Below are 25,157 nucleotides of genomic sequence, written 5' to 3'. Positions count from 1 at the left end.
CAATATAGGCAGAGAGCTGAACAGAACTTCCTCCAAGAGGGGTCTCTTTTGAAACTGAATGGCAGACACAAACCATTATTTTCCTAATTTTATAAAATGGTGGAAGTTTATGTAAGGACTGTAAGTGCCCACAATTTGAAATATTGAGACCTGTAATTGAATAGCTAGGTCACTGAATACCTTTCACCTCTCAATAGAACTTTGAAAACTATCTGTACTTCATATAGGCCCTACATTGCACAGCAGGAAACCACCAGTCACCTAAGTGACCTTTGGGTGCTATGTCAAGAGCCAGTCTGATAACACAGCAAGATTATTTCAAGACATCTTTGGTTACAGCAAGATGCAAATTTTCGCTGCTGTCTTTGACAGAGGAAGAACTAGCCAGCAAAGCAGAATTAATTCCAAACAGGTTTGCAACCAGTTTGCATTCATAGCTGAGAAAAACAATAATCAAGTACTTAGACACCAGATGACACATCCTCTTTGCTTTTTAACTCAACATCCTGAATGATAAAAACTTCTGGTCTATCAAGGAAGAGGAACCATAACCTTGACCTGTTTCCTACTAGGTGGTTGCTGCAGGAACTTTGTCTTGGAAAGGTTCAACCATAGTTCAGCACAGGTTTGTATGTCAGCCTGCTTTTAGAGTTTTTTGTCTCTGATAAGGAGTTTTCTATGCCAGTAACCCTTAAAAGGCAGGGAACACATTTTCCAACATATAGAGACTAACAACAACAGACAAGGAGGAATTTTGCTTATATTGATTTTTTCCTAAGGATACAGAGTTAAACTTTTCCTGTAAAACACTGCAATCCTAGAATTTCTGGGATAGGTAGTTTGCAATAGCGGCTGCAATTTCTAAATGAGACATTAAAAAATTTAACATTTATTGATACAACACCCTAATTTTTCCAATGTAAAGTTTATGGAAATTATTATTCTAATTAAAAGAAAATAAATTATTTGAATAATGAACTTATACACACAGTCCTATATCAGTACAGGCAAAATGAGATACTCAGGAGAGAAGCAAGGGGATAGCTGATTGCTAGAAATTGATCTTTTATAGGGCACTGCATACTCCAGAATTACAACATTTCAAGTGATCAGTATAATTTTAAAGGAATGTTCAATATCTATGTCAGATTGAGAACATCCTTATAATCACATGAGAAACTCAAGGTAACATAGATTACTAATATGGATGACAAAAGAATACTCAAAACAGAGCCAGGACTAAAAACAAGTTAAATAATAAATACAAAATTGTCTTTTAACTGATAAACAATTTTACTTTAGATACTAACTGTAAGCAATTTGAAACAATACAAAAAACCCCACAAGCTTTAGCTAACAATCATAAGGTAACAAAGACTGAAAAGCCAAAGCAAACTAAAATAGTTTCTTTTTAATCTACTGAACATTGCCTTGTTTGAAAGAATAAACTATAATTTCTCTACAGCTCTGTCCTTGGTACTTCACAGTATTAAAATATATGGTTTTCTCAGTTAAAAAAAAACAAAGAAAGGTCATTTTATGCTGATTTACTACCCTATGAAATTTAGTTGAAATCACCAGAGCTACATAGCACTGAGAACACAAATATAAGATGTTCATAATCAGGTAAACCTTCAAATGTAAATTATGTAGTTATGTATTAATGCATTTTAAATTTTTTTAAATGGCAAAAGCAGCTGTAACTCAGAGCCATAAGGTACAAGTCAAAAACCAAAAATACAGCACTGAATTCAGCCATTCATCTAGTCTGTTAAATTCTTTGGATGTTAATGTATTAGTAGTCAACTTCTAAACTAACCTCACATTTCAATTTATTGAAAAGAAGAAGAGATCAAGAGCTTCTGCTTATGTAGCTTCTCTCTTTGATTGTTATCCATTAAAATTGTGAGTTAAACCTTAATAATTTGTTCTTCAGCAGAGAGCACTTGGATTTGTTACTGCTATGAGTGAACACTGAGCTGCACATGCCAATTAATTTGCATCAAATACCAAGGCATAGGGGCTTAGAAACAATAATGACCATGTGAAACACATACAGTGCTTCTAAATAACTATAAAGATACTTTTTTCCTGAAGTTCTATGGAGTGATTATTTTAGTTTCAAAGGCACATACTGAAAACCAGAAACAGCAAAACTGACTGGCCTCTTGTAAGCGCATATAAGACACATTTTCCATTAGAGAGGATTTTTGTAAAAGGCTCCCACAGAACTACGTGTCAAGGATGGGTCTAACTTGCAAAGGAGCTCTTGAGAGTTTGAGCTTAAAAGAATTGATTCATTTGTGTACTATCAAAGGACACTTCATTTACCATCTATTTTTCATGGTGGATATTGAAGCATCCAACACTGTCAAAGCCTACAAAAAGAAAAACATGATGCAAGCTTTTTAAACTACTGTTAAATAATTGAAGGTTTTGTAAAGCTTGTTTTAAAAATAAGGGATTCTATTGTATTCAATGTAGTAGTAGAAAGGCTAAGAATCAAACTTCATTTCTTATGCCCTATATATTCCAACCAGCATTTTAGTTAAAATCCTTCCACAAAAATTCAGTAGAATTTAAAAAACTCTTCTGTTCAAAAACAGAGATGAAGGTTTAGAGACATATATTTTGTGGATCAATGGAAAACTGGAGGACTAGCAGCTTATTCTGAGAACAGTGAAAAGACTGAAGTCTGATGTCTTTTATGTCCCTGTCTTTATCATCCAGCCCCCTTTCCTCTTCTTACCCTGGTATTAACTTCAGCTTCTCTCTACAACACAGTAAGAGACAAAAGTACTGTACAGGCATACAAAAAAATTAATAGTTATAATATTCACCTTCAAAACAAATAGCATATAGGAAATAGACATGTATCAATCTTGTCACTTTCTTTCCTACAATCTTCCACCGTCTTCAGAAGTTATTTTTTAACTGTGTGCAGAAGTTTCCTCTTAAAATTATGTTTTTCATACTCCTCATTGCCTAACAGAGAGGGAAATTCTGCACGTACATGTATTTGTGTAACTAAATGATTAGTAAAAACACACATATTATGAAATACAGATTTCATTCTGGAAAATAAATTCTATCATTAAATTATTTTGAGTTTCATCAATTCATTTGCTTATCTGCAAGGCAAATTAATGAAATGGTCAACTTCTTCCTTTTTAAACAAGGAAAAAATTAGTAAAGAATACTATTATGATAAACTTCATTTTCTCATATTATAAGCACTCATTTTAAACTATACGTACAGGCAGAACATTATTTTTTAATTGACTGGTTTATCTGAAGAGGCTTACTATTTGAATGCAGCTTTTGCACATTTTGTGTATCCTACAGACACACTTTTCTGCTGCACGCAGGATATTCTCTTCCAACAGCTACCTATGGAAAGGCAGTCACAGGATTCTGTCCTCCACACCCATCACGAAACAAGAGCATATGGCTGGTGGAGGTGACCAGCCTGTCATGCAGCAGAGCTCTGCTCCGAGGGCTTGTGCTGGCTGGGTCATGGCAGGAGTGGGAGGAAGGGCAGCAGGACAAGCAGGGGTGCCCAGCTGGGACAGTTGGGAATCAGTCCTTCCCCATGGGACACACGGCACCATCCCACCTCAGTGCAAAGCTTGGCATGATGCTCGCTTCCATCTTCATGATTTGGTACATTAATGAGATGGGAACTCTTTTCCCCTAATGAATAATTATTTTGATGCTCATGTTATTTATCCTCTTACTCACCTACAACAGGGTTCAAGTAATTAAACTTTATGTAACCTATGCTGCTCTGAAGTCAGTCACAGGAGAAAAGTAATTTGCTGTTTTAACATTTCAGACCTCTGGAGCTAACAGAAAGGTATTTGTCTATGCTTAGAAATGCTTACACCCACTCTGCTCACCAAGTGTTATTCAGACTTAAAAAAGAAGTCTAAATAACACCTCACTATTTAATTGAGTCTCAAACAGATGGAGAGCTACAGCTCACAACTCGTGTATTGGTACTTGTTAAGTGTAGGGGTTTTTTTCTTCTTTTAGAGCAAACAGATTTGTAAGTTTACCTTGCCCATACCCATTACATGAATACACCATAATGTTGACCAAGAAAAAATCCTGTCCACCCCACAGTTTAAGGAGCACAATTAATGAAATGACTATTAGAAAGCAACAAAAAACTATCATCTCCATTTCCAGCAAGTAAATCAGTAGGTCTCTTCACAACAGGTTTCAAAGACAATTCAACCCCAGGAAAGCCACACATACTTACAAATTATAAAGCATATCAGCCATATTGCTGCGGTAGTACAAGGCATTTCTATAGGCGCTTTCAGCTTCAGAAATCTTGCTCTGGCTCTTGAGAACATTTCCAAGGTTACCCCATGCTGTCAAGAGGAGAAAACAGTATTCATAAAGAGCTACAATCCAATTACACATGACAGAGTATGCAAGTATCAGGAAGTTTCTTAGGGAGACAAACCCCACAAAGGAACTATTTTTATGGAACAGGAGGTGAGGTTGGTTATTTTTTCCCCCAGCCCTCTGGTTCTCTGCATCTTACTGTGAGACTCACATTTCATAGAGGTGATTTACATGCACTCCGAATGCATAAAGCTTTCAGTTGGGAAAAGGAAGTTTTTTTACAAAAATATGTCTCTAGAAATTACTGTAGCCAAGGGAAAGGACCATTTTATTTCATACCACCTATAAATAAAAATCTTCAGGGTCAAATGTGGAACTGAGGCATCTTTCTAGTTTTAACTTTTTTTTGTTAAGCCTGTTGACTCTAAACGGCAAAAAAGTTTTCCAGAGTAGACATGGTCCCCATGTAAGTATTAAAATTTGACATATGACACAGGAATTGAAAGAACAGTTAGGTAAGTAACAAAGATTAAAACTATGCCATATGGATATAAACATATACTACACAGATCACTAAAATCCATTTTTTTTCTACCAGAAAAACATTTGGTCCCTTTCCATACAATTTATTATGTTACACAACATGCTTTTATAGCCCATCTATGAAGGACTTTAGGTAAAAAAATATTTAAAGCTCCACATGTATTCCCTTTGCAGTTTTGTTGAGTGGCACAAAAGCTACTTAAAAAAGGAATTGGAACTAACATTTTATGAAAACACAACCTTTGCTACTCAGAATTTAGGAAGCTAATTTAACTGGCACTACAATTACAGTGTGTGTGAACATGAAAAAAAACCCACATTATGCTTATAAATGCAAAGCTGTTTCATAAAAAAGTTATACTTTCACCCTTTTTATACTTTCACCCTTTTTTAAATGAAAGAAACCAATGGAAAGATGATGTGTGTCCTTTCCACCAAACACAATATATCAGAATATTCTCCCCTCCAGATGCACTTAAACATCAGCTTAAGTAGCAACTAACTCTGATACTTCAGTTGAGCCCTTTTCTTTTTTCAAGAATATGCATCACTTCTGATTAATGCAAAATTTCAAGGTAGTTTTAATGTAACACTGCTATGTAGGTTGATAATTGACATAGGCATTTTTTCCCTTAGAAATTGCATCACTTCCAAGCTGCTGTGGTTTACTGCAGAATCACCCCACCACAGGGATGGAGACAGCAGCAAACACAAAATTTCCTCTGAGCAGAATAAACTAGTCTTTGCTGGGAAAAAAATTAATAAATCTATTTAGAATTCATAAAAACCATGTCATTCAACTGAGCACATCATATTCTGTAAATCAAAGAAAGAAAATATGTGCAATATTTCCATAAGAAAATAAGCTATCACTTCTGTGAGTCAATTCTTTTTAGCCTAGCATTTAATGAGAAATAATTTATCAATATTTATTTATCAATAAATCAACAAAAGTTACAAAATATTTCATCATTTTGAAATATAGCTGCTAAAACTATTCTCAGGTTCACTCAACTTTTACACTTGCCTAGCAAATGTGCAGAATTCTGAAATTTCCCCCATTTTTTTACAGCTACTCTTCCCTTTTTACACAGAGAAAACAGTCTGGAAGTTCCAATGAAAGTGACTAGCCAGTCTCTATGCATTAACCCTTGGAAGAAAAACACAGACTTACATATTATTTTTAAAATTAATTTGTGAAGATATACCCTTATTTTGCTTCTGCAGTAAAGGAGCATCCAGTTTCCCATAACTGCCTGTTCCATATAATCTATAGGGAGTTTTGTTTTCATTCTAATCTCCCATAACAGAGCATTACATCAAATGACCATTTGATCTATTGATAACCATCTCCTGCCACGTAGTTATTTACTCCCAACCATTCTGAAGCTCAGAAAATAAAAGTATGCACAAAAGGATGATTCAGTTCATCTCTTCACCTGTTAGACTGGAAAGACACTGTTAACACTGTTCAGTGTAATCGTTTCTCCTCTACAATTCATTTCACCATGAATGAAACGGGTTCTAACAGTTATCTGAGTTAATTTTTAAGACAATATTTTTAAGACAACATAATTTTTAAGACAATATTTTAATGTACATTTTTCAAAATAATCTGTATCAGGTTTTTAATATAAATCAATATTAACCTATACTCTTTAATTTTAAATTTATTCCATTTAGACTTTTGTCTAAACTTGTAAAACTGTGAATAATTAACCTTATGTGATGCACTAGAAGAAGTGGCAATAGTAGAAAATAGCAAACATAAAACATGATAATCTGACAATTTATCATTAATGGAAACATGAAAACCAAGGTCTTTTCATTTATCCAAACTAGATAAATTTGATAGAACAAATTCAATACTATTTAAATACAGAACTAGTTAGAAGAATGATCTGTCTCTAGCTGGTGATGAAGCTGCATTGAACATGTGTAGAGATGATATTCATACACCATAGAAATTATGAACAGTTAATATCTGCAGCAACTATGTCCTCTTGGGTTTTGGCATATAAGCAAGAGTAAAAGAGGATGGTGTACATACATGGAGAAGAGGCTACATGAGCTACTCAAGGAACTTCACTCCTGCTTTGTCTTAAGTAATGCAACTAACCTTCAGAGGGAAAAAAGGACTTCAATTATTAGCTTCCATATCTTAAAACTTTGTATTCAAAACTGTAATAGCACTGTTTCAACTCTAGGCACATTCAGAAACAGAAGCACAGTTATATCTAAATGAATCTACATTCCTGTTAAAAGCCCACCCTATGATTCCAACTAAATTCTAGCACTCAACTATTTTCCATTTGTACATAGTAAGAAAAGAAAAATAAATATTCTTAAAAGAAAAAGAAACTAGGTCAGTAATCCTGGAATTTAGAATGGATGTTTATTCCAATTATTCTTTATAAATATTTTTCACATAATATCTACATTAGCTAAGCTGCAAAAGGCAACATTTAACATTCAGAAAATATTAAGGTGTACATGTATATGCCACATTTTAATCTTTAATTCAAAATTCAAATTTCCCCATATTGAAGACCCTATTCAGCATAAGAGAAAAAGGAAGCTGTGAATGAAAGAGCTTTGCAATAGTTCCTCTTTGCCTGCAGCTTAATTCCCTGTCCACAAACAATGAGACCAAAACGGACCCAGGTCTTTAAGAAATAATATTCCATCATAGCATGGGAACAAATGTAACTTTGACATCTCGCCTACAATGCAGTCTATTCAATGTTTACTTAATTGCTTAATTTTTAATATTAATGGGCATATTAAAAATTAAATCTATTTAATTACCTTTAAGGTTAGTCAAGTATAAACTTAAGAATCTCCTAATGCTTGAGAACTCCTATGTTATTTACATGTCTTTGCAGGAAAATGAAACTTTTTAAAGGGATTTTGTTCTTCTGTTTGTTGTCTAGGATTTAAAAAAAAAAAACAGAAGAAATTATGCAGCACTAAGTAGGAAAATAAATAGTTGTTTTAGTGTTATAATTTTGGCCATATCAAACTAGACCTCTATTAAACCTTAAAGATTGCATTTACGCCACCTTGCAGTGAGAGTAGGTCAAGTTCTCAGGCATTCTATTGCTTTCAAAATGAAAATGAATATAAAAAAATATTAGTTTCACATTTAACATGCTTAACTTCTCAACTATCTCAGTGAAACTGACAATTAAGATTTAACATGACTGAAAAATACCCGGCTGGTATATTAAACCTTCTCCAAGCACTTTCAGGCTGTAAGAGTGCAAGACCAACAGCAAAACAAGGACAACGTTGTCTAATCTAATCTGCCTGGATTTAAGAAGCACATTTTCTAAAGAAAACTAGTAAACTTTCAGCTTTCAACTGAACTTAAAAACAAGTGAGAAACAGAAGTTAATGTCTACAAACTTCTTCATTTAAATAAAACATTCCCTTTCTACTGAACCAAAGATCATGCTGTTATTCAGTGAAATTAAGATAATAAAGGAACAAAGTGTCCTAGAAGAGCAGTCAGTTGGGTTAAAAGCATGCATGGTAATTTCTTGACTCAGAAGTTTGCTTTAAATTTAAAAAAAATTAACATCGCAAATCATTAACAAAGATAACCCAAAGTATTAAATTCTGATTCCCACCTGGCACCCCTATATAATCCATGAAAAATTAGGTAATACAGAAATCTATTTGTAAACTGCCATTTTATTAATATATATGTTGTTCAAACACTTCTGAAACATGAAGAGGAAAAAATCCACTACAATTGCCTAATAAATCACTCAAATACATCCTGGTAAACATTTTAAAATAACATAGCAGAGAAAAGGAAAATTCTGCCTTTCCTTGTATATTATGAAAACATACTTGAAAACTAATGGAAAAAAATGTAAGACTTAAAAATTAATATGTAACATTCACTATTCACATGAAATTGCTGAGGTTTGGTAATACTGTTCTCACCGTATCCCATCAAACTTACTCACACAAGTTATTCTACAAATTGTTGAATGCATTAAGGAGCATGAACTAGATTATTATTTGAGTAAAACAAACTACTTGAACAAAACCTGAAGTATTTAGGGAACAGCTCAGTAATTTGTAATCAGCTTGTCAGCAGTTCTAAACTAGAACCTTTAGCTCACAGAAAAATGCACATCAAGCCAAGAAAACCTCTATGCAGCTTTACAGATATTTGTGTATTATTTATCATTCTTTAGCTTGTGAAATTAGAAACAACAGTTCAAGCTTGCATTCCCTCTGTTTAAAATCCTTCCACATTTCTTCTGACTTGTTTATGAAAAAGAAGTGAATGACAATTAGAATCTAAATTTTTTTCTTCAATAGTGTTTAAGGATGAAGCGATGCTAGTCCCAAAAGAAAAGCCTTCACTTTTTTCTTCAAGAGGGAAACAGTTTCACCAACAGAGAAGTGACAGGCTTCCCCAAGAAAACCTCTGAAAGTTCAACTGCAGACTCATAAAAACATAATGAAAAGAGTTCAACATCTAAAACGGTTTTTTTACAATACAGAGCCACTACCACTCACAAAGACAGCAAGATCAACTAGATCATGCTTATTATGTGTTTTGAGAATGGAAAAATTCATCTAAATGATACACATTGCTACTTTCAAAGTGGGGCAGTTTTTGCTTAACTACTGTACTACAGTTTGTATAAGGTATTTATATTTTTCCTGTTATTCCAAAGAAATAATGATTTTTTTCAAAATATGTAATAAATTAATGCACATAATTTGCAATAATATTCTTCTAAAAACTTCACTTGTTAATAGAACATTTTGATCAAGTTACTTCCTTTTGCTAACTTAACCACCAAATTGCCCAATTTCTTGTTTCCTAAAGGGCTAATGGTTTCTACATAACCATAATTTATGCATTTAATCTACTTTGCACATTGATTTTTTTTATATTGATGGGTATGTGGCAATGTTGAGAGAGACTGTGTTAGATATCTATCACTTCTTAACTTTTACATATTTTTCTATTTATTAGGGTTGTTATTTATAGCATTTGTTCAACAGTTCATCTGTTGATAAATTGCAGGGCTTTTGTAATGACAGCAGGTGAAAGAAAAACAAAATTGAAAACTATGCACTGCTTTGAAAGCTATCCAGCAACATGTCAGCATGGGTACTAACCAACCCATGTTTGGCAGGCAGAGCTTCGGTCTTGTTTCTCAGTTCTGAAACCCTGATGCAAATGAATGTAAAGTCATGGCCTGTTCTACTGCTGATACTCCCCCTTCATCCTCTGTGTTACAGAAATTAACTCTTCCTCCTCAAAGGACAGCAGAGTGATTCTGACAGCTCAATGAACCTGAGAGATGAGACCGAGCAGCTGCTGCTGTTCTTTGGCTTCACCATTACCTACCACCCTACAGCCAATCAAGTTTGTCACAGCCTCTCTCATGCTAAAATGATTTTTGTGAAGAGTATGGTATCAATCAGACAACTAAAATGATCCAGGCTAGGGAAAACAATGAGAAAAGGATGACCACAGTACCTTTAACATCTGATCTAATCACTGTTCTGTTCACAGCAGAGCCCAATCACACATTTGCACAGCTTTGTTAGCTACGTGTGCATTGCAAGTGTGTGAACACCATAAGACATTACTGCCACAAAGGTCCCATTCCAATAAACTTCACAATGGTCAGGAACAGAGCTATGAACGGTGCTGATCTGAAACTCTCATTATATGAGGAACTGTATTTAATTGAGGCATTGGATATAAATCATGCAAGAAAATGAAAGGAGTAGAAAAATACAAATGGAACAAGAGGACATGTCTGTGTATCCCAGTCATCTCAGGATGAACCCTGAGGAACTCTTCAAAGCCTCAGAGTGACTCAGGCAAAGAGGGGACCATGTACTAAATTTGTCAAATTATGTAACCTTCTTAACAGTAGGCTTTATAAAAAATTATCTATGATACATTCAAAATTATCACTTATGTCCAAAGTGACCAACTGCATCCCAGCCTCTTGCAGCACAGGCAGGATGCACTGAAATGTCAGCCCTGGTCCTCCAAGCTATGAGTAGATGGATCATTGTTGGTTTCTTTCCAGAAAAGGGGAACAGTGAGCACAGTGTCCTGGGAACATCCCAGAGGAGCCACGGTGAAAAGAAAATCAGCATTTGGGTTTGTCAAACCAAGAATATCTTCATATGTGCTCAAATGACACATGTCAGACTTGGAAAATGCAAATTACTTCATATCCAGGTAGCAGCAGGCTTTTTGTAACACTTCAAGATGTCTGGTTTTGTTTGCTTTGCTTTAAATCACTTAGAAAGGCAAGACAAGAGCCTGTGAAGCTTTGCCAGCCAATACATATCGCCACTGGTATGGAAATATAGGTGGCAGGAAGGAAGGTAGGTCATAAAATTACCTCCTTGCATTTATCAGTGAAACTAATTAAAGACACTACAACTATTAACTAGCATCTTTATTGGTCCATATTCAAAATACCTTCTGTATTTTAAGACCTCAAAGAAAAGTTCAGTGTGCTAGAGCATCTAAGGAAAGAGAAGAAAGTAGCATTGAGAATTCAGTCATTCTATTTCATGATCTGCTCTGCAATTTAAAACAAAACTATATGCAAGCCTCTTGTGCACACTGTAATGGCATCAGCCATCATTTACTTTTTGGATGCATGAGGATTTGCAATGATGATAGTTCAGGCTTAAGTAATAAAACCTCCCGTTACCCAAAGGAGAGGTATTTGAAATCTTAAAATACTTGTATTTATCTATCTACACTAGGACTTTACCCTACCACAAGTGGTATAGAAAGGCATATATGTAGACTGCTGTACTGTCCATAGTAAATTAATGTAAGTGGACCTGAATATGTACTGATATTAAGTCCATGACAGGTAGGAAAATGATGACATGTAACTCAATGCAAAAATTTTAAATAGGGAGGATTTTTTCCAAGTTGTCAAATTTTGAAAAGAAGATAAAATAATAAAAAAATTGGATTATTATCTAATGCACTTAAATAAACATGCTCTGCTTGAGAACCAATCCAGATAATCTCATTTTCCTCTAATTAGAAGTAGCTCTTTCTCTGAAAAAACCTCCGGCTAATTCTGCAGAACACACAAATATGGACCAAAGCTCTCTCTTTTAATCAAACTGGAAAATAAAATCTATCGTTTTCTGGCAAAAACAAAACAAACAAACAAAAACTTATGCCATTTTGCTTGATATGCTACAAAAATTCATCTTGCCAAAGCTGATTCCTCCTTGACTGGGCCTGTTTGGTTTTTTTCCCCCTACACTGTAGTTTTTAGCCCAGATGAGCTTGTTGAATGATTTTGCAGAGCATCTCGGGGAAGACAGGGGAAGAAGTAAAAATTTGATTGGCCCATGGCTCAATGTCTCATGTTTGTTTCTTTAAAAAAGCCTAGCTATTAGTTAATAATAGTTTCTTTCCTATCCCCCTGCACTTTAAGATTCACAGATTAGAGACACTGTTGCACTACGCTCCAAGTGGAAAACAATAAATCCTTGTTTCCAGACCTCTACACAAATATAAAGGAAGAATATCAGGCTTTCTCGTATCCTGCTGAAGAAGAAGCGCATCCCACACTGACTTGGGTTTCAGAGGAAATTACAGCACTTCGAAAGAACTGGAAGAGAGAACACTGTCACTGTAGAGTAAATTCAGAGTTTGAATTGAACTATAAACCACTTTCCTTCAGCTCTCCACCATATTTGGCATAACCAGACTGTTTTGCTGAGGGAGGGCTGCCTGTGGCATGCTCAAATGCCCTAAATAACTATGGCTGTTTCCCAAACAACTTACAAATGCCCATTCCTTCTACACTATTTAATCATCCAGAGCAGCACTACCATCCATTTAGAGAGCCCCAAACTGTTTCCAGGGCGTAGGGCTTTTTATTTAACTTTCAAACAATTCTATGTAGTTCATTTGAGCTAACTCATTTAAAGCTGTGTCCTAGTTCCAACCAGAACAGAGTTAATTTTTTTTACAGGAGCCAGGAAAGGTGGTGCCTGTAGTCCCAGCTACCCTGGCAGGCATAGCCAGACCCTAAAGTTATCCTCCCATCACCTGCAAGATAGAGAAAGAATTTGGGAGACCATGGGTGGGGACACTGATTTGGGGAGTAGTATTCCTAAACCAAAACAAGCTTTTAAGAGTTGCAGATAAAAATGTAATCCATTTTATTTTAAGAACTTTGAAAAATCCCGTAGGACATTTATCCTTCAAATTCTGATGCTTTTGTTATGAACAGAGACCCCGATTTATCATGGTATATCCTGCATAATTCCTGTATAGCAAACTTATATAGCCATATAACTTTATATATCATAAATGATACTTTTAATGTGCAATTCTAACCTATGATTTTGTTACCTAAATAAAATCATTGTATCTGCCATACAGTAGCTGTTACAAAGGTTCTTACTGGTGGCTGGAAACATTTTACACCATTGAAAGATGATATACCTTAAAGTAATTTCTTCTTTAAAAAGTAGCTAAAGCTGAAAATTATTATAGAAGTAAAGGAGAATATTCATGCAACATTTAGTCTAAAAAGACTTAAGTATCAGAAAGTTCTGGCAAACATATTGGGAAAATGGATGATTACTTGTTACTATGTTTCTCTGACAATTTCTAAAAACATTAACTAAAAAGAATATCAAGAATCACCATAATGACTATATATTCTGATATATATTGGCTTAGGATGGATATTATACTGCCATAAATACAGAGAAGTTTTAAAACAACCATGAACCATGAAAAAAAAAATTCTAGTCTTATGGTAATAGGTAATATGAGCTCCATTCCAGAGAGAAAAATTGAGATTAAAGTGGTTTTTTCAAAGACTAAAGAAGATTTAATTAGCAAAACTAAAACTAATTCATGAATACCTAACTCCAGATGGTATGCTCATATCACTGGTATTTCCTAACAATGATAATACACAAAACTTTTAAGTGTACGTATCAGCAGGTTTTATATGTTTAAAGTCTGATGTTTTATATGACAATCTGTGCACTGAAATCACTTTCTCTCTCAAGCTGTTTTCCCCCAAACCCACATTTTCTATTCAGTGCAATGTTATATTAATCACACTGTTTATTTTATTATTGACATTAAATGAGCCTAAGGAAAAAGAAATAACTACTGTACAGAGCAATATTTTGGGCTGTTGGGCTAAAAACTGGTTGTAGTTTTACTGACAAGCTACATATAAAAAATTTGAATATACACACCAAAACACTGAAAGGCAAATTCCAAATGTTCAAACTATTTTTAAATGCCTAATGTGATATTTATTAGGACACACACTGCCATACTTAGGAAGTACAAAAATGTGTAGTGAACAACAAGCTGTGTGTCACAGCAATAGCTATTGAAGCTCTAAAGGTATTAGAGGAGATACTGTCCGCATAACGTAAGCTCTTAATAATAAGCATATCTGAAGAATGCTGTATCTTAAAATATTTCAATTCCTTTGGTTTCCAGTCACCAGTAGTGATTCAAAAATAATAATAATAATAATGGAAAATCATGTTTTATTGCATCTTTTTTGTTTGTGGGAAATAACAGTTTCTCTACCTAGCTTAGTACAAAATATAGTAACTGTTTTTCCTCACTGAACTGAGGTGAATTTTTAGTTAGGCATCTGCTCTGTATAGCAGGTCAACTACTTCCTGGAAGGATCCTCAAAGCCTACTTGCAAATGTAATGGCACCAGGTGATTAAAATTTCATCAGTAAATATGACTAAGCAACTAATACCTCTGTGGCAGTCTAGCAGTTTAAGCCTCTCTATTTTCCACTTCTTTAATCAATGTCTGTCCCAGGTATAGAAATATATAATGATCTTCCATGTTCAGATGTGGGCTGCAAGGCCCAGAGGAAGATTATGCTTTTTGAAGCCTATTTTTGGTACAGGGAAAACTAGAGTTAATGAGGCATAATAAGCACAATTATTTTGTGTGTCATTACAATTTTATATGAAACACAAGGTAATCATCACCACAGAATGACCCTCAGTCTAACTGAAAAAGACGTGACAGATACCACCCACTTTTAACTTTTTTGTTTGTTTTTACACTTTGGGAGGCTTCCTTTGCTATAAAAGAACATTCAGATAATGAGAATTGCTTTATATCACTTGGGCTGCTCATTAAGTTGAAGGCAGAACATAGAAACACTTGTGTCTTTCCCTCCCTACGGTCAAAACATGCATACACCCACTTCAGAATCCATAAACTAAATTAGTCAGTCTTGCATATTTCTCCCTCAAGTGCTGACAAACTGTAACAAGGTACTTCTTGGATCACTTTAAAGTTATTTGAAATACTAGTCGTAACCAGAACAGCAGAATAAGACCAGTAAAGATGCAGCTAAGGCATCCCAAGTCCTCACAAGGACTCCTTCAGCCAAGGGATGGCAGCTGCCTGCCACACAGTGAAGCAGCCAGGAAAGCTGGCACACACAGGGTAATTTGGAGGCAGCTTCACCATCTTCTTCTCACTTAACTCTCCCACGGTGCATTTTCAGGTTTTTTTAAGAGATAATCCATGCTCATGCTTTTGAGTATTTTTCCCACATTGTCAGTGATTGACAAAAACAGCCTGAAGAAATGTAAACTGCAGAAAGGCTGTGGCTGCCTGCAGGAGTAGAGGCTTTCTCACCTGCAGCAGAACACGACTCTGCCTGCACTGCCTGCAAGGTACCCCTGAAGGGACCAGAAGAAAGTACCAGTGAGGTGATTATCACCCATTTCTTCCCTGAGGATTGAAGATGGAGAAGCTGCTGAGTATGTTTGCCTCAAAGTCCCACAGTAGCAGATAAGATTATAATCTTACACATATCACAACACAGAGAACCCGGTAATAAACCACCACCACATGAGACAACTCCATTTCCAAAGCAGTTCAGCCACATTAGTACACAAATGCACCCATGCTAAAAGCCTGCCTCAACAAATGCCCTTATGACTACAGCACATCAGCTCAGTGTTGCACAGCAGTCAGCCATCAGTGCCATTTAGCCTGCTAGACCAGAATACAGATGGATCTGGAACAAAACACTCATCTTTTTCTTTAGTAAAGCTGGTCTTCACAGATTCCTATTTCTTTATCAGTTTCCACACCGTGAGTTTTTTGAGGGATGCCTCATTGCTTTTTAGATTACGACAGAAGCAGCTCTTGTTCAGAAGAAGCTCTTTGCAGGAGATGAGAGAAAAAGCAGAACTATCAGGGAAAATTATCCTGCTACTCCACAATTTTCAGAAGTAAGAAAATACTGTTGAGGAGAAACTTTCTACAAGCTGAGGAAAGCAGAGAAATGAGGAGTGACAGCTTCTTAGTAGCCTAAAAATAAGGAAAACACTTCTCCACTCTACTGTTTGACTGAGCAGCCCATTGTCCCACTCTCTGAATAGCCTATTTATCACTAGAATTCATAAAACTAGAAAAAAGAGGCAAACAAAAATAAATTGTTTTTCCTATGTCAACCTCATTTAATTACTGAAGAGTAGTTTGAATTGTTGATCTCCTAATGCTTTGGCAGGATTGGCAGCCAGTCTAGTCCAGTCATGCTTGCCTGACTATATGAGAAATAGAAAATAAAATTAGCATAGTCAAAGCCAAGGATAATTTTAGAAATATTTACAATAATGAATAGAGTTGGGTGACAGGTCACATTAGCTAGGGGTGTCGTATACCCAGCCTTGTTGCAATGTATGTGGGCTAGTAAATATTCAGCAGAAGTTTAACAGGATATTTTGAGCAGATTTATTTAAGTCAGCTCAGTCATGTCTATATCACTGCTTGACATACTGTCTTTGCTTTTACACATCTTACAAGACACTTAATGTCAGCTTATATGGCAAGAAACCAGACGATCATGTACACACGAGTCTGTGCATACTGAGATGTGTAGATGAAAACAGCTCATCTTGTCTCCTGGGAGCATAATACCCAGTAGTCAAATTTCCAGACAATGCTGCAGCCAACCCTACTATTGGGCAAAAAGAAGCATGTTGTTTGGTTTTTTTTGATCACAAAATCTGCCTCATTGCAAGCAGACAACTAATAATGTCTGGGCATCTCCACCAAGGACAAAAATTGAACATGCATTAACTAACCAAGTGCATACACACTTTTCTTTCCAAGGAATTCCTGTGTTTTAATATGAGTTTTATACTGTCGCTAAACTTGTACCTCTCAGAGCTTCATATAGTCACTCTGGTGTGCTGGCTCGCTGTTCAGTTACTTCATTTCCTGCTCTCCTGTGCTAGTTTTGAAAAAAAAGTAAAACAAATGGGATGTGCTTGTTCACAATTTAAAAAACTCACTTACTGCAGCAACAAGTTCAGTAATTTTCCTAGGGTGAGAAAGTATATGAAGAAGAGTTACAAAATCAGACTGACAAACTACTAAAATGCTGCTTTGCTGCATATTTTATCTGCCAAATCTACTTTTTCACTCTCTATGAGCTCACAGTAACCACCTGCATTTGCCTCTTACTATCACAGCTTTTAGACAATGGCATGATACAGCTGTCTAATCAAAATGCACAACTCTATCAGCAGATGACTTCACACTACATAAGGAGTTTCTGAGCAGAGCACTGAAAAAACTCATGTACTCAAGCGCTGTCAAATTTTTCTTTCACAGACAGGCAAAGCAATCAACTAATCCCTTCTCACTTCTGATGAACTGTGAATAAGGAAGGCTTAGTCAATGTCTACATTGCACTCACAGGTGATATTTTGGCCACTCATATAAACTTGCATTTGTGCCAGGAGCAGTACAGCCAGGCAGCATGGCGTTCAGGATCCAAGCTGGATCTGCCATACATGCTTGAAACCACACAGCTACAGCTAAACATTGTTACTGATACCTAAACTGGCAGGTTTACTGCCTGTTTGGATATGTTTACACTAGCTGTAGTCACATCTCATCACAGCATTGATATAACCTTTGAGACGTGAATGGGCAATGTTACAAATAGCTGATATTTACACATGAGCAGGAAGGCATAAGTATTTGACAATAACTCTTTACAGTACTCGTAGGCAAGGGGAACTAGAATAATTTCCTAGGCTGAATTATACCTGACCTCATTTCCTCATTTTTATTATGTAGTATTGACATTATTTGCATCAGATGAAATAAAGGAACAGCACTTCCCTGATGCTGTCCTTTACTACTTCTTATATTTTCTAATCAGAGAAAACAGAACATTTGGTTAACTCACAAAAAATGTTCATTAGCGTGCTATATACCAGATTCCAAATGGAAAAACACCAGGGTGGGCTTTATAATACTAATAATGCATCTTTAATTTCAAAACACAGAACTAATACTACTGAAAAAGAAAGTATCCCCTTACCTTAAGGTCTCCTTTTCTCCATGTCAACGCCAAACCTGTAACATCTAATCAAAACACATTCCTGCTTTTCCCCATTTTTTACTGATGGACATACCACTGCAACTCGAAATTACATTTCTTAAAGTATTCTCTTTAGATGTTGCTAGTAAAATCAGACAATTCAAAGGCAAAGATAGACAGGAATAAGTAAAACATTCACCATAAAGAGCAAAAATTACCTTTAGCAGGGTTTACTTTTATCCCTGACCTATACAGCATCTCTTCATTCTGCCAGTCCCCATTCCTGACAACAGTCTTGAGTCCATAGAAAACAATTAATGCAGCAGTGGAACAAAAAACTAAGTTCTTCAGAAAGCGCTTTTGGGCTTTGACATAAAGGGCCCTGACACCTACTGTAACCAGCAGGCAGAAGCCCATACTAGGAACATACAGCACACGCTCTGCTATTACAAAGCCAACATAGAAAAACAGGTTTGTGGCAGGAACGAAGGGCACTATTAACAAAGAGAGAGACAGAATGACAATGTTCTCGGTTGAAGGAAGCTGCAGTTTCTGAATTTCATGCTTTTTTAGGCCATTCTCTTCTTTTGATGCAAAGCTTGACTTCACCTCCAGTGTCTTGTACTCCATCTCTGGGTGACAGCTATGCCCATTAGCATTTTGCTTGCCATTCATTACAGTTTTCCCATTGAATTCTCTCTCATTGCTGGAGCCCTTCAAGCTAAAGTAGGCAAGGAGGAGGAGTCCTGCATAGAAGGCCACAGTGTGTAGATTCCTCCAGTCGCTGACTGCTTTTAGAAGAGGCACAGCATCCATAGACCAGTCAAAGCTGAGGGTATCTGGGCACAGCAAGAGCCAGAGGTTCTTGGTTGGCAAGTAAAAGAAGGTCAGGGTACGTGTGAGAAAACTGTCCGAGTCAGCTGCTGGATTGTCAGAATTAGAAAAACTTGGGGGCCTGTTGCCCATCCAGTACAAGCGAACACCCAGCAGTGCAGTTCCCCAGGAGGTCAATAAGCCAATGCTGAAGAACAGGGTCAAATTTTTTCTCTGAAAGAAAAAGAAAAAGCATAAATCAACACTAGGTGTTTATTTGTGTAAATTATACACAACAAAGAATCAAGAAAATATCTGATAGAACTCTTTTTCAGTAATGGAAACAAACACAATAGATCTCCATCTCTGACATTTGGATCGTGCCATGTTAGGGTACATTGTTGACCTACAGACTAAAGGAAATTACTCTTTCATTTAAGCTCTATCAAGAATGCATCAAGTCAAGCCTTCAGATATTTTAGGGCTGTCAGTCCTTGCTTAAGATTTAGTTGTATAATGCTTTTGAAACTCTTATTTTAGGGGAGTTTATGGAATCTTACATTAGAGCCTATATAATCTTCTGGCTGTGACCGAAACACAAGTTTGCCTTAGCTAGATTTAAAGTCTGAAGGATGTTCCAGATCCATTTTCTTCAATCGAAGTCTCTCCCTGAGGCATTTCACTAGAAAACCAATTAAAATTTCCAACAAAGCAAGAGACAAAAACAGACACAGATTCCATATTTAGGTCTGCTAGCTCCTACCTATTAACTTGGAGCTTTCAGCTCTACCTACTCCAAAGTCCCACTTCATTTTCTATAAAACACAAAAAGTTTCACCTCCATATGAGAAAGGGCTTCTTTACATGGAGAGTAGCAGAGCACCGGAACAGGCTGCCCAGGGATGTTGTAGATTCTTGTTCTCTGGAGACATTCAAAACCCACCTGGATTTGTTCCTGGACAGCCTGCTCTAGGTGACCCTGCCTTGGCAGGGGGATTTGAACTGGACAGTCTCCAGAGGTCCTTTCCAACCCTAACAATTCTGTGATCTCAGAGCCAAACAACACATCGGGGTTTTTTCCTCAAGCACACCATAATAAACGGTCCAAAAATTTTCACATCTTTATATGTCTCTAAGTAAAATTATGGAAGCACATAGCTCACTCCACCTACCAATGTCATCATGCTAGCAACTTGAAGGATCTGCACTTATTTATGGAGTAGCAGAACATTTTCCAGCAGAAGCTGCTTCTTGGGTAAGCTCTGCTCTCGATTACATGGGCACCCTAAATGAAAGCTGGTTTACATTACTCTCTCTCTATGTAAAAGCTAAAATATATGGGGTTCTTATATTTCAATTTCTCAGATGCCTTTTGTAAGGAAAGAAAAAAAAAAAACTATTTGCCAAATAGTTACAGATACAGATTAAGTGCTTTGATTATCTTTTCCCCATTATTACAAAGAATTATTTGTCAATAATTTTTCATTTAATTAGGTTTGTTTTTTCCATCTCACACTACACATTTGTGGGATGATTATTCAATGTTTACTTAGTTATTCAGAAGCAGAACCTAACAGTAGAATGCTTTATCTTATTTCTACAAAACAATTAATTTTTCTTCTTTGTGGGTGGGATCAACCCTTGATAACATAAATTACAGACGATTGCGTTGCTCCATTTTAGGTCAATTACTAAGTTTTCTACAGTTTACTGATATTTTCCTAAGAAGACACATTCTATTAATGATAATTTATAGTTTATCTTTAATGTATCAGGAAGAAATTTATACATTTTCGCGTTTCTACAGAGTTCCTCCTTGTGAACTTTAAAACATTAAACATCAGTTAGATTCATTAATTTAGTTATGCTACATTATGGAATTTAATGGAGGCATTAGTAGGGAACTAACAAATTTATAATGGGAACATTCATGCACTTGGATTGTGAACATGTAAAAAATGCTGGCACTTTTTATACACAAAGTAAAGCCTGGGTCCAGATTTAATTTGCCATATTAATACCAGTTTGATTTACTAGCTTTTTTACATTCTGGATAATCCACAATGTTTTGGTAATATATCAGCCAAAATCCTCATCTACACATCATGATAACTACTTTCCCTGGAAAGCCTATTAGAACAACTTACTTTTATTTGTAAGCTGGGTAATACCTTACAACTCACTTCACATACGGTTTCATCCATGCCTGTCAAAACTATTTAAATGCTTATAATGTTATAAAACGGTGTAATATAAAGCTGTTATCACTGTTATCACTGAAACTCCCAACTAAGTTTACATTTGGAATAAAAAGATTATTCAGATTTCATGGATTTGCATGTATGTCCTCACAGTAAAATCTCATGTCCCAGGTTTAACTTGTCCTTTCATTCTCATCATAGTTTTCTACATGACATTTTTTCTGTCCACCCTTCTGGCTCAATAATTTTCAAACTCATTTCCTTCAAACATACACATAAAACAACTCTCAAATAATAAGCATGACTTATTTGCTCTCTCATACATCCTTCTTATGAATCTCTTATGAGACGCTGCTAAAACAGAAAGAAGCTGGAAAGTAAAAGATAGTATTTTTTGTTTCTTTGAGTTAGAAATAGTCTATTCTGGAAGGCTATGTACCACTTGAAAGATTAAGATATCCCAAATATTAAGGAAGTGAAACTTGATTAACAGATGAAAAGTGAGCTTCCATAGACTGATTAGGCTGCTTTGTTATTTTGTTAATACTTACTTAACAACTGGAAGGAAATCTCACTTTTCTGAAGTCCTAACCATTGAACTTTTCAATTAAATGCCAAGAAAGTTCACATTACAAAGTTTTCTGACAAAACCACGTGAGTGCAAATATGCTATTCCTCATGGATAATAGTGAAACCTACTAAAAATTTTCAGGTCTTTCTCATATGTTAACCAAATACTAACAACTAGAAATTTGTCTCTTGCTTCTAACCCAAAAATTGTTAACAATCTGTAGCTTAGAGCTAATCAATCTTCACCGCTGGAGTAACTATTTGCAGTCTCTCTTTTAAGCTTTACACTTAAGGCCTGTAATATCTGAATCCTCACACTTGTAGGTTTTAGAAAGAACACAGATTATCCACATACAGGATTGTGTGTCATGCTGTAACAAAACTTTTTTTTACTATTTTTTAATCATTTTACATGATTTTCAAATGAAATGTCTAAGCACTCACTCATTGAGCTCAGAGATATCTGAGTAGGTTTAGCACCCCAACATAATCATCATTATTCATCATGCTGTAAGCCACTAGTCAAGTGGAGACTGAGCTCTGGTAGATTCTTAAACTCAGTTAACTGACATCAGGAGTGAAGTGCAAATTTCCTGTTGCTGCCTCAGACAAAAATGGTTTGCATTCTTCCCCAGATTTCACACATGGATCTTTTCAATAGTCAGTAGCTTTACAACCATTTAAAATTACCTACAAGTTAAGGACAGTTAGCAATAACTTGTATAACACTGACACACCATTGTGAATTTTCAGATTTCAGAGGAGGCTTAGTCTAGAGGCAAGAAAAATCTGTCCCTAACACTCAAACATCTGTCACAACAATTAAAAGTATGATGCCTTTTTCCTTTCTCTGGTTTTTTTTTTAGTTTTCAGTTTTCCAATCTCACAGACAGCATTGGCCAGAAGGGAAAGACAAATTCATTCTCCTTTTTTCCTCTCTCAACATTCATGATTTTTGCATAGCTTTTATCCCTCAGCGCTAATATAGTCAAAGATAAAGGTTTAGCACATATTTTTGCTTTACTTTCTTTAAGGCTTTGGAAGAAAATCATTCCAGCAATTTATTAAAATTAAATAATACCCCAGTAGACTTATGCCTGCAAAGGAAGTGCTTTCAAAATGAACTCTGCTCAGACAAGCACTTTCACTAGTAACTCTTCTGAGCCTCCTGACAGCCTGTGCTACTCTGATCTGATTGTGTACATTCAGTGCAGTCCAGGAGCTGAAGAGATCCTCTGTAATGCTTGGCAGAAAGGATTTGGATTACTATACTCATGAGTCCTAATCCAGCCCATCTGCCATACGTTTTGACACCCCCATAAATCCTCTAACCTTTCATAAGTAGCCATTTTCATCTGAGAAAAAAAATGAGCACTGATTTAGATCAGATTTAACATATCTCCTGCCTGCTAACAGGCAAGTATCACCACTGCAATTTTAGTCTTTCTGACTGTAGAAACCTTTTTCATCCCCCTACCAAAATCCATCTGCATGACCCACCCACATTGCACATTTCCCTTGCATTAAATCCTAATTCCTCACTTCATTATATTGCCCTTAAATAAGGCACTGCAGCAGATTTCTTAATTGGGCAGCCACTGCCAAAACTCAGTCATCACCTAAGTGGTATCCAAAGCATTTTCAAAAGACACTGTTCTTTTAACCTCACATTGTCCATTTCACAAACAGCATTAAATATGGCACATGATTGAGACAGTCCAGAAATCAGAATCATCACACAGAAAATGTTATTCTTAGAACTCAGGAGATACAGTGATGAAAGAAGATTTGTCATCAGGGATTACTCACAGGAGTTTCTTTTCCAAATTAGAGTTCCTTAAATATATGTTGGCTTGAAAACTGGGACTTCCGAAAGTACTAAAATGCTGCCAGATCACTAGACTTACAGCATCTTCTTCCCACCCTGGGTAGAGGTTCCTGGATAACAGATCTGCCAAGTTGGAGCCAAACTACAATTCAAAAACATCTCGCCACCAGGAATGAAGCTATTTGCTACAACTCCTGCTGGGCCACAGTACTGAGATGGAAGTGGCCTTTAACGCTGCCTGACCACCTGCCCTGTTAATTCCTGCTTGCATGACCCACTAAATAAGGTTTACTCATATTCACTGGTGATGCAACAACTGACCTGAAGGTATGTTTTACCTCAGAGTTGGAACTCTGTCAACAGCTTTTACAATGTTGGGATCAACTGTGCATATTTAATGACATTTAATTCTAGTGTTAAGACCCCACACAATTTTTCTCCAACAAGGAAGTGCATTCACAAAACAGCTAAAGATTATCTGTACATAGTTTTATTGTAATTAGCCTCTAGCACAAGTTAAACAGTCATTATTGCTACTGACTTGCCTTACATTAATTAGAGTTATAAATACTAGCATTTAAAATTGCCAAAGTCTCACTCTAAAATCCTTCATTCTTTAATATGGATTTTGAAGTACCAAAACAAAACTAAAATAAAAAATCCAAACTCACAAAGACTCTAACCTCTCCATTGAAAAATAGCTATAAGGACTACAGGGGAAAAGATAGACTGCATTAAGATCAGAATCTTCAGGAATGACTGGAGATAGTACAAGAGCAGAAGGACTTGACACAGACAGGAGAACATAACAACAAAGCCTTGGAGAAGCAGATAAAAGATAACTTAGGCCAACAGAAGTCATGCAAAACCTAAGCAGGACACCAGCTCAGCTCTGCAAAGCTGACAAAGCAAAACAATGATATCACACTTAAAAGTGGGGCTCAAGGAAAAGCCACCTGAATAGGACACCGGGCACTGAAGACCACTAAAGAAGACCCCAAAGAACCATAAAAGGACTTCTGATAAGGGCTGTGACTACATAAATAATGTACTACATATATATCAAGTAAGTGGGGATAGCTAATGATTAGTGTGTATGATAAGAATTCTGTTTACCCAGCTATCAGGAAATGTTGATTAGTGGAAGGATCCTCCAAATTCCCAGCACTGCAATAAAGAATGCCTACTTTGTAATATTCAAACCCTTGTTAGAAAGTTTATATTTGGCCAATTACAGTATGAATATACAGCAGTTTGATAAATCTGTTTTCATGATCAGTGCGAGGAAAGGCTTCCTGTAAGTCCACGTAACTAAATGCTGTGTAAAAATGGTGATGCTATGGATATCTACCCAGAGTTATTCCATCTATCTGCAGCAGCAAGAACTTTACACAGGAGATTAGAAAGACATTGGGACCAAAAGACATTCCTGGACTGCCAGATTGCTC

The 25,157-nt window shown here is 36.0% G+C and overlaps 1 protein-coding gene across 1 annotated transcript in view; it reads right to left on the bottom strand.

Annotated features, from left to right (window-relative positions):
• The window catches only part of TMTC2 (transmembrane O-mannosyltransferase targeting cadherins 2), a 234,217-nt gene that overhangs the window by 78,215 nt on the left and 130,845 nt on the right, over positions 1-25,157 (bottom strand). The window contains exons 3-4 of the mRNA XM_036401042.2: positions 18,516-19,344; positions 4,265-4,379 (exon numbers count right to left, since the gene is read on the bottom strand). Of these exons, the coding sequence (XP_036256935.1) occupies positions 4,265-4,379; positions 18,516-19,344 (944 nt within the window). The remainder of the gene's footprint in view (positions 1-4,264; positions 4,380-18,515; positions 19,345-25,157) is intronic.

Source organism: Molothrus ater, chromosome 5, assembly GCF_012460135.2.
Source record: "Molothrus ater isolate BHLD 08-10-18 breed brown headed cowbird chromosome 5, BPBGC_Mater_1.1, whole genome shotgun sequence".
NCBI classification, from domain to species: Eukaryota; Metazoa; Chordata; class Aves; order Passeriformes; family Icteridae; genus Molothrus; species Molothrus ater.
This window is presented reverse-complemented; position numbering and strand designations above follow the sequence as displayed.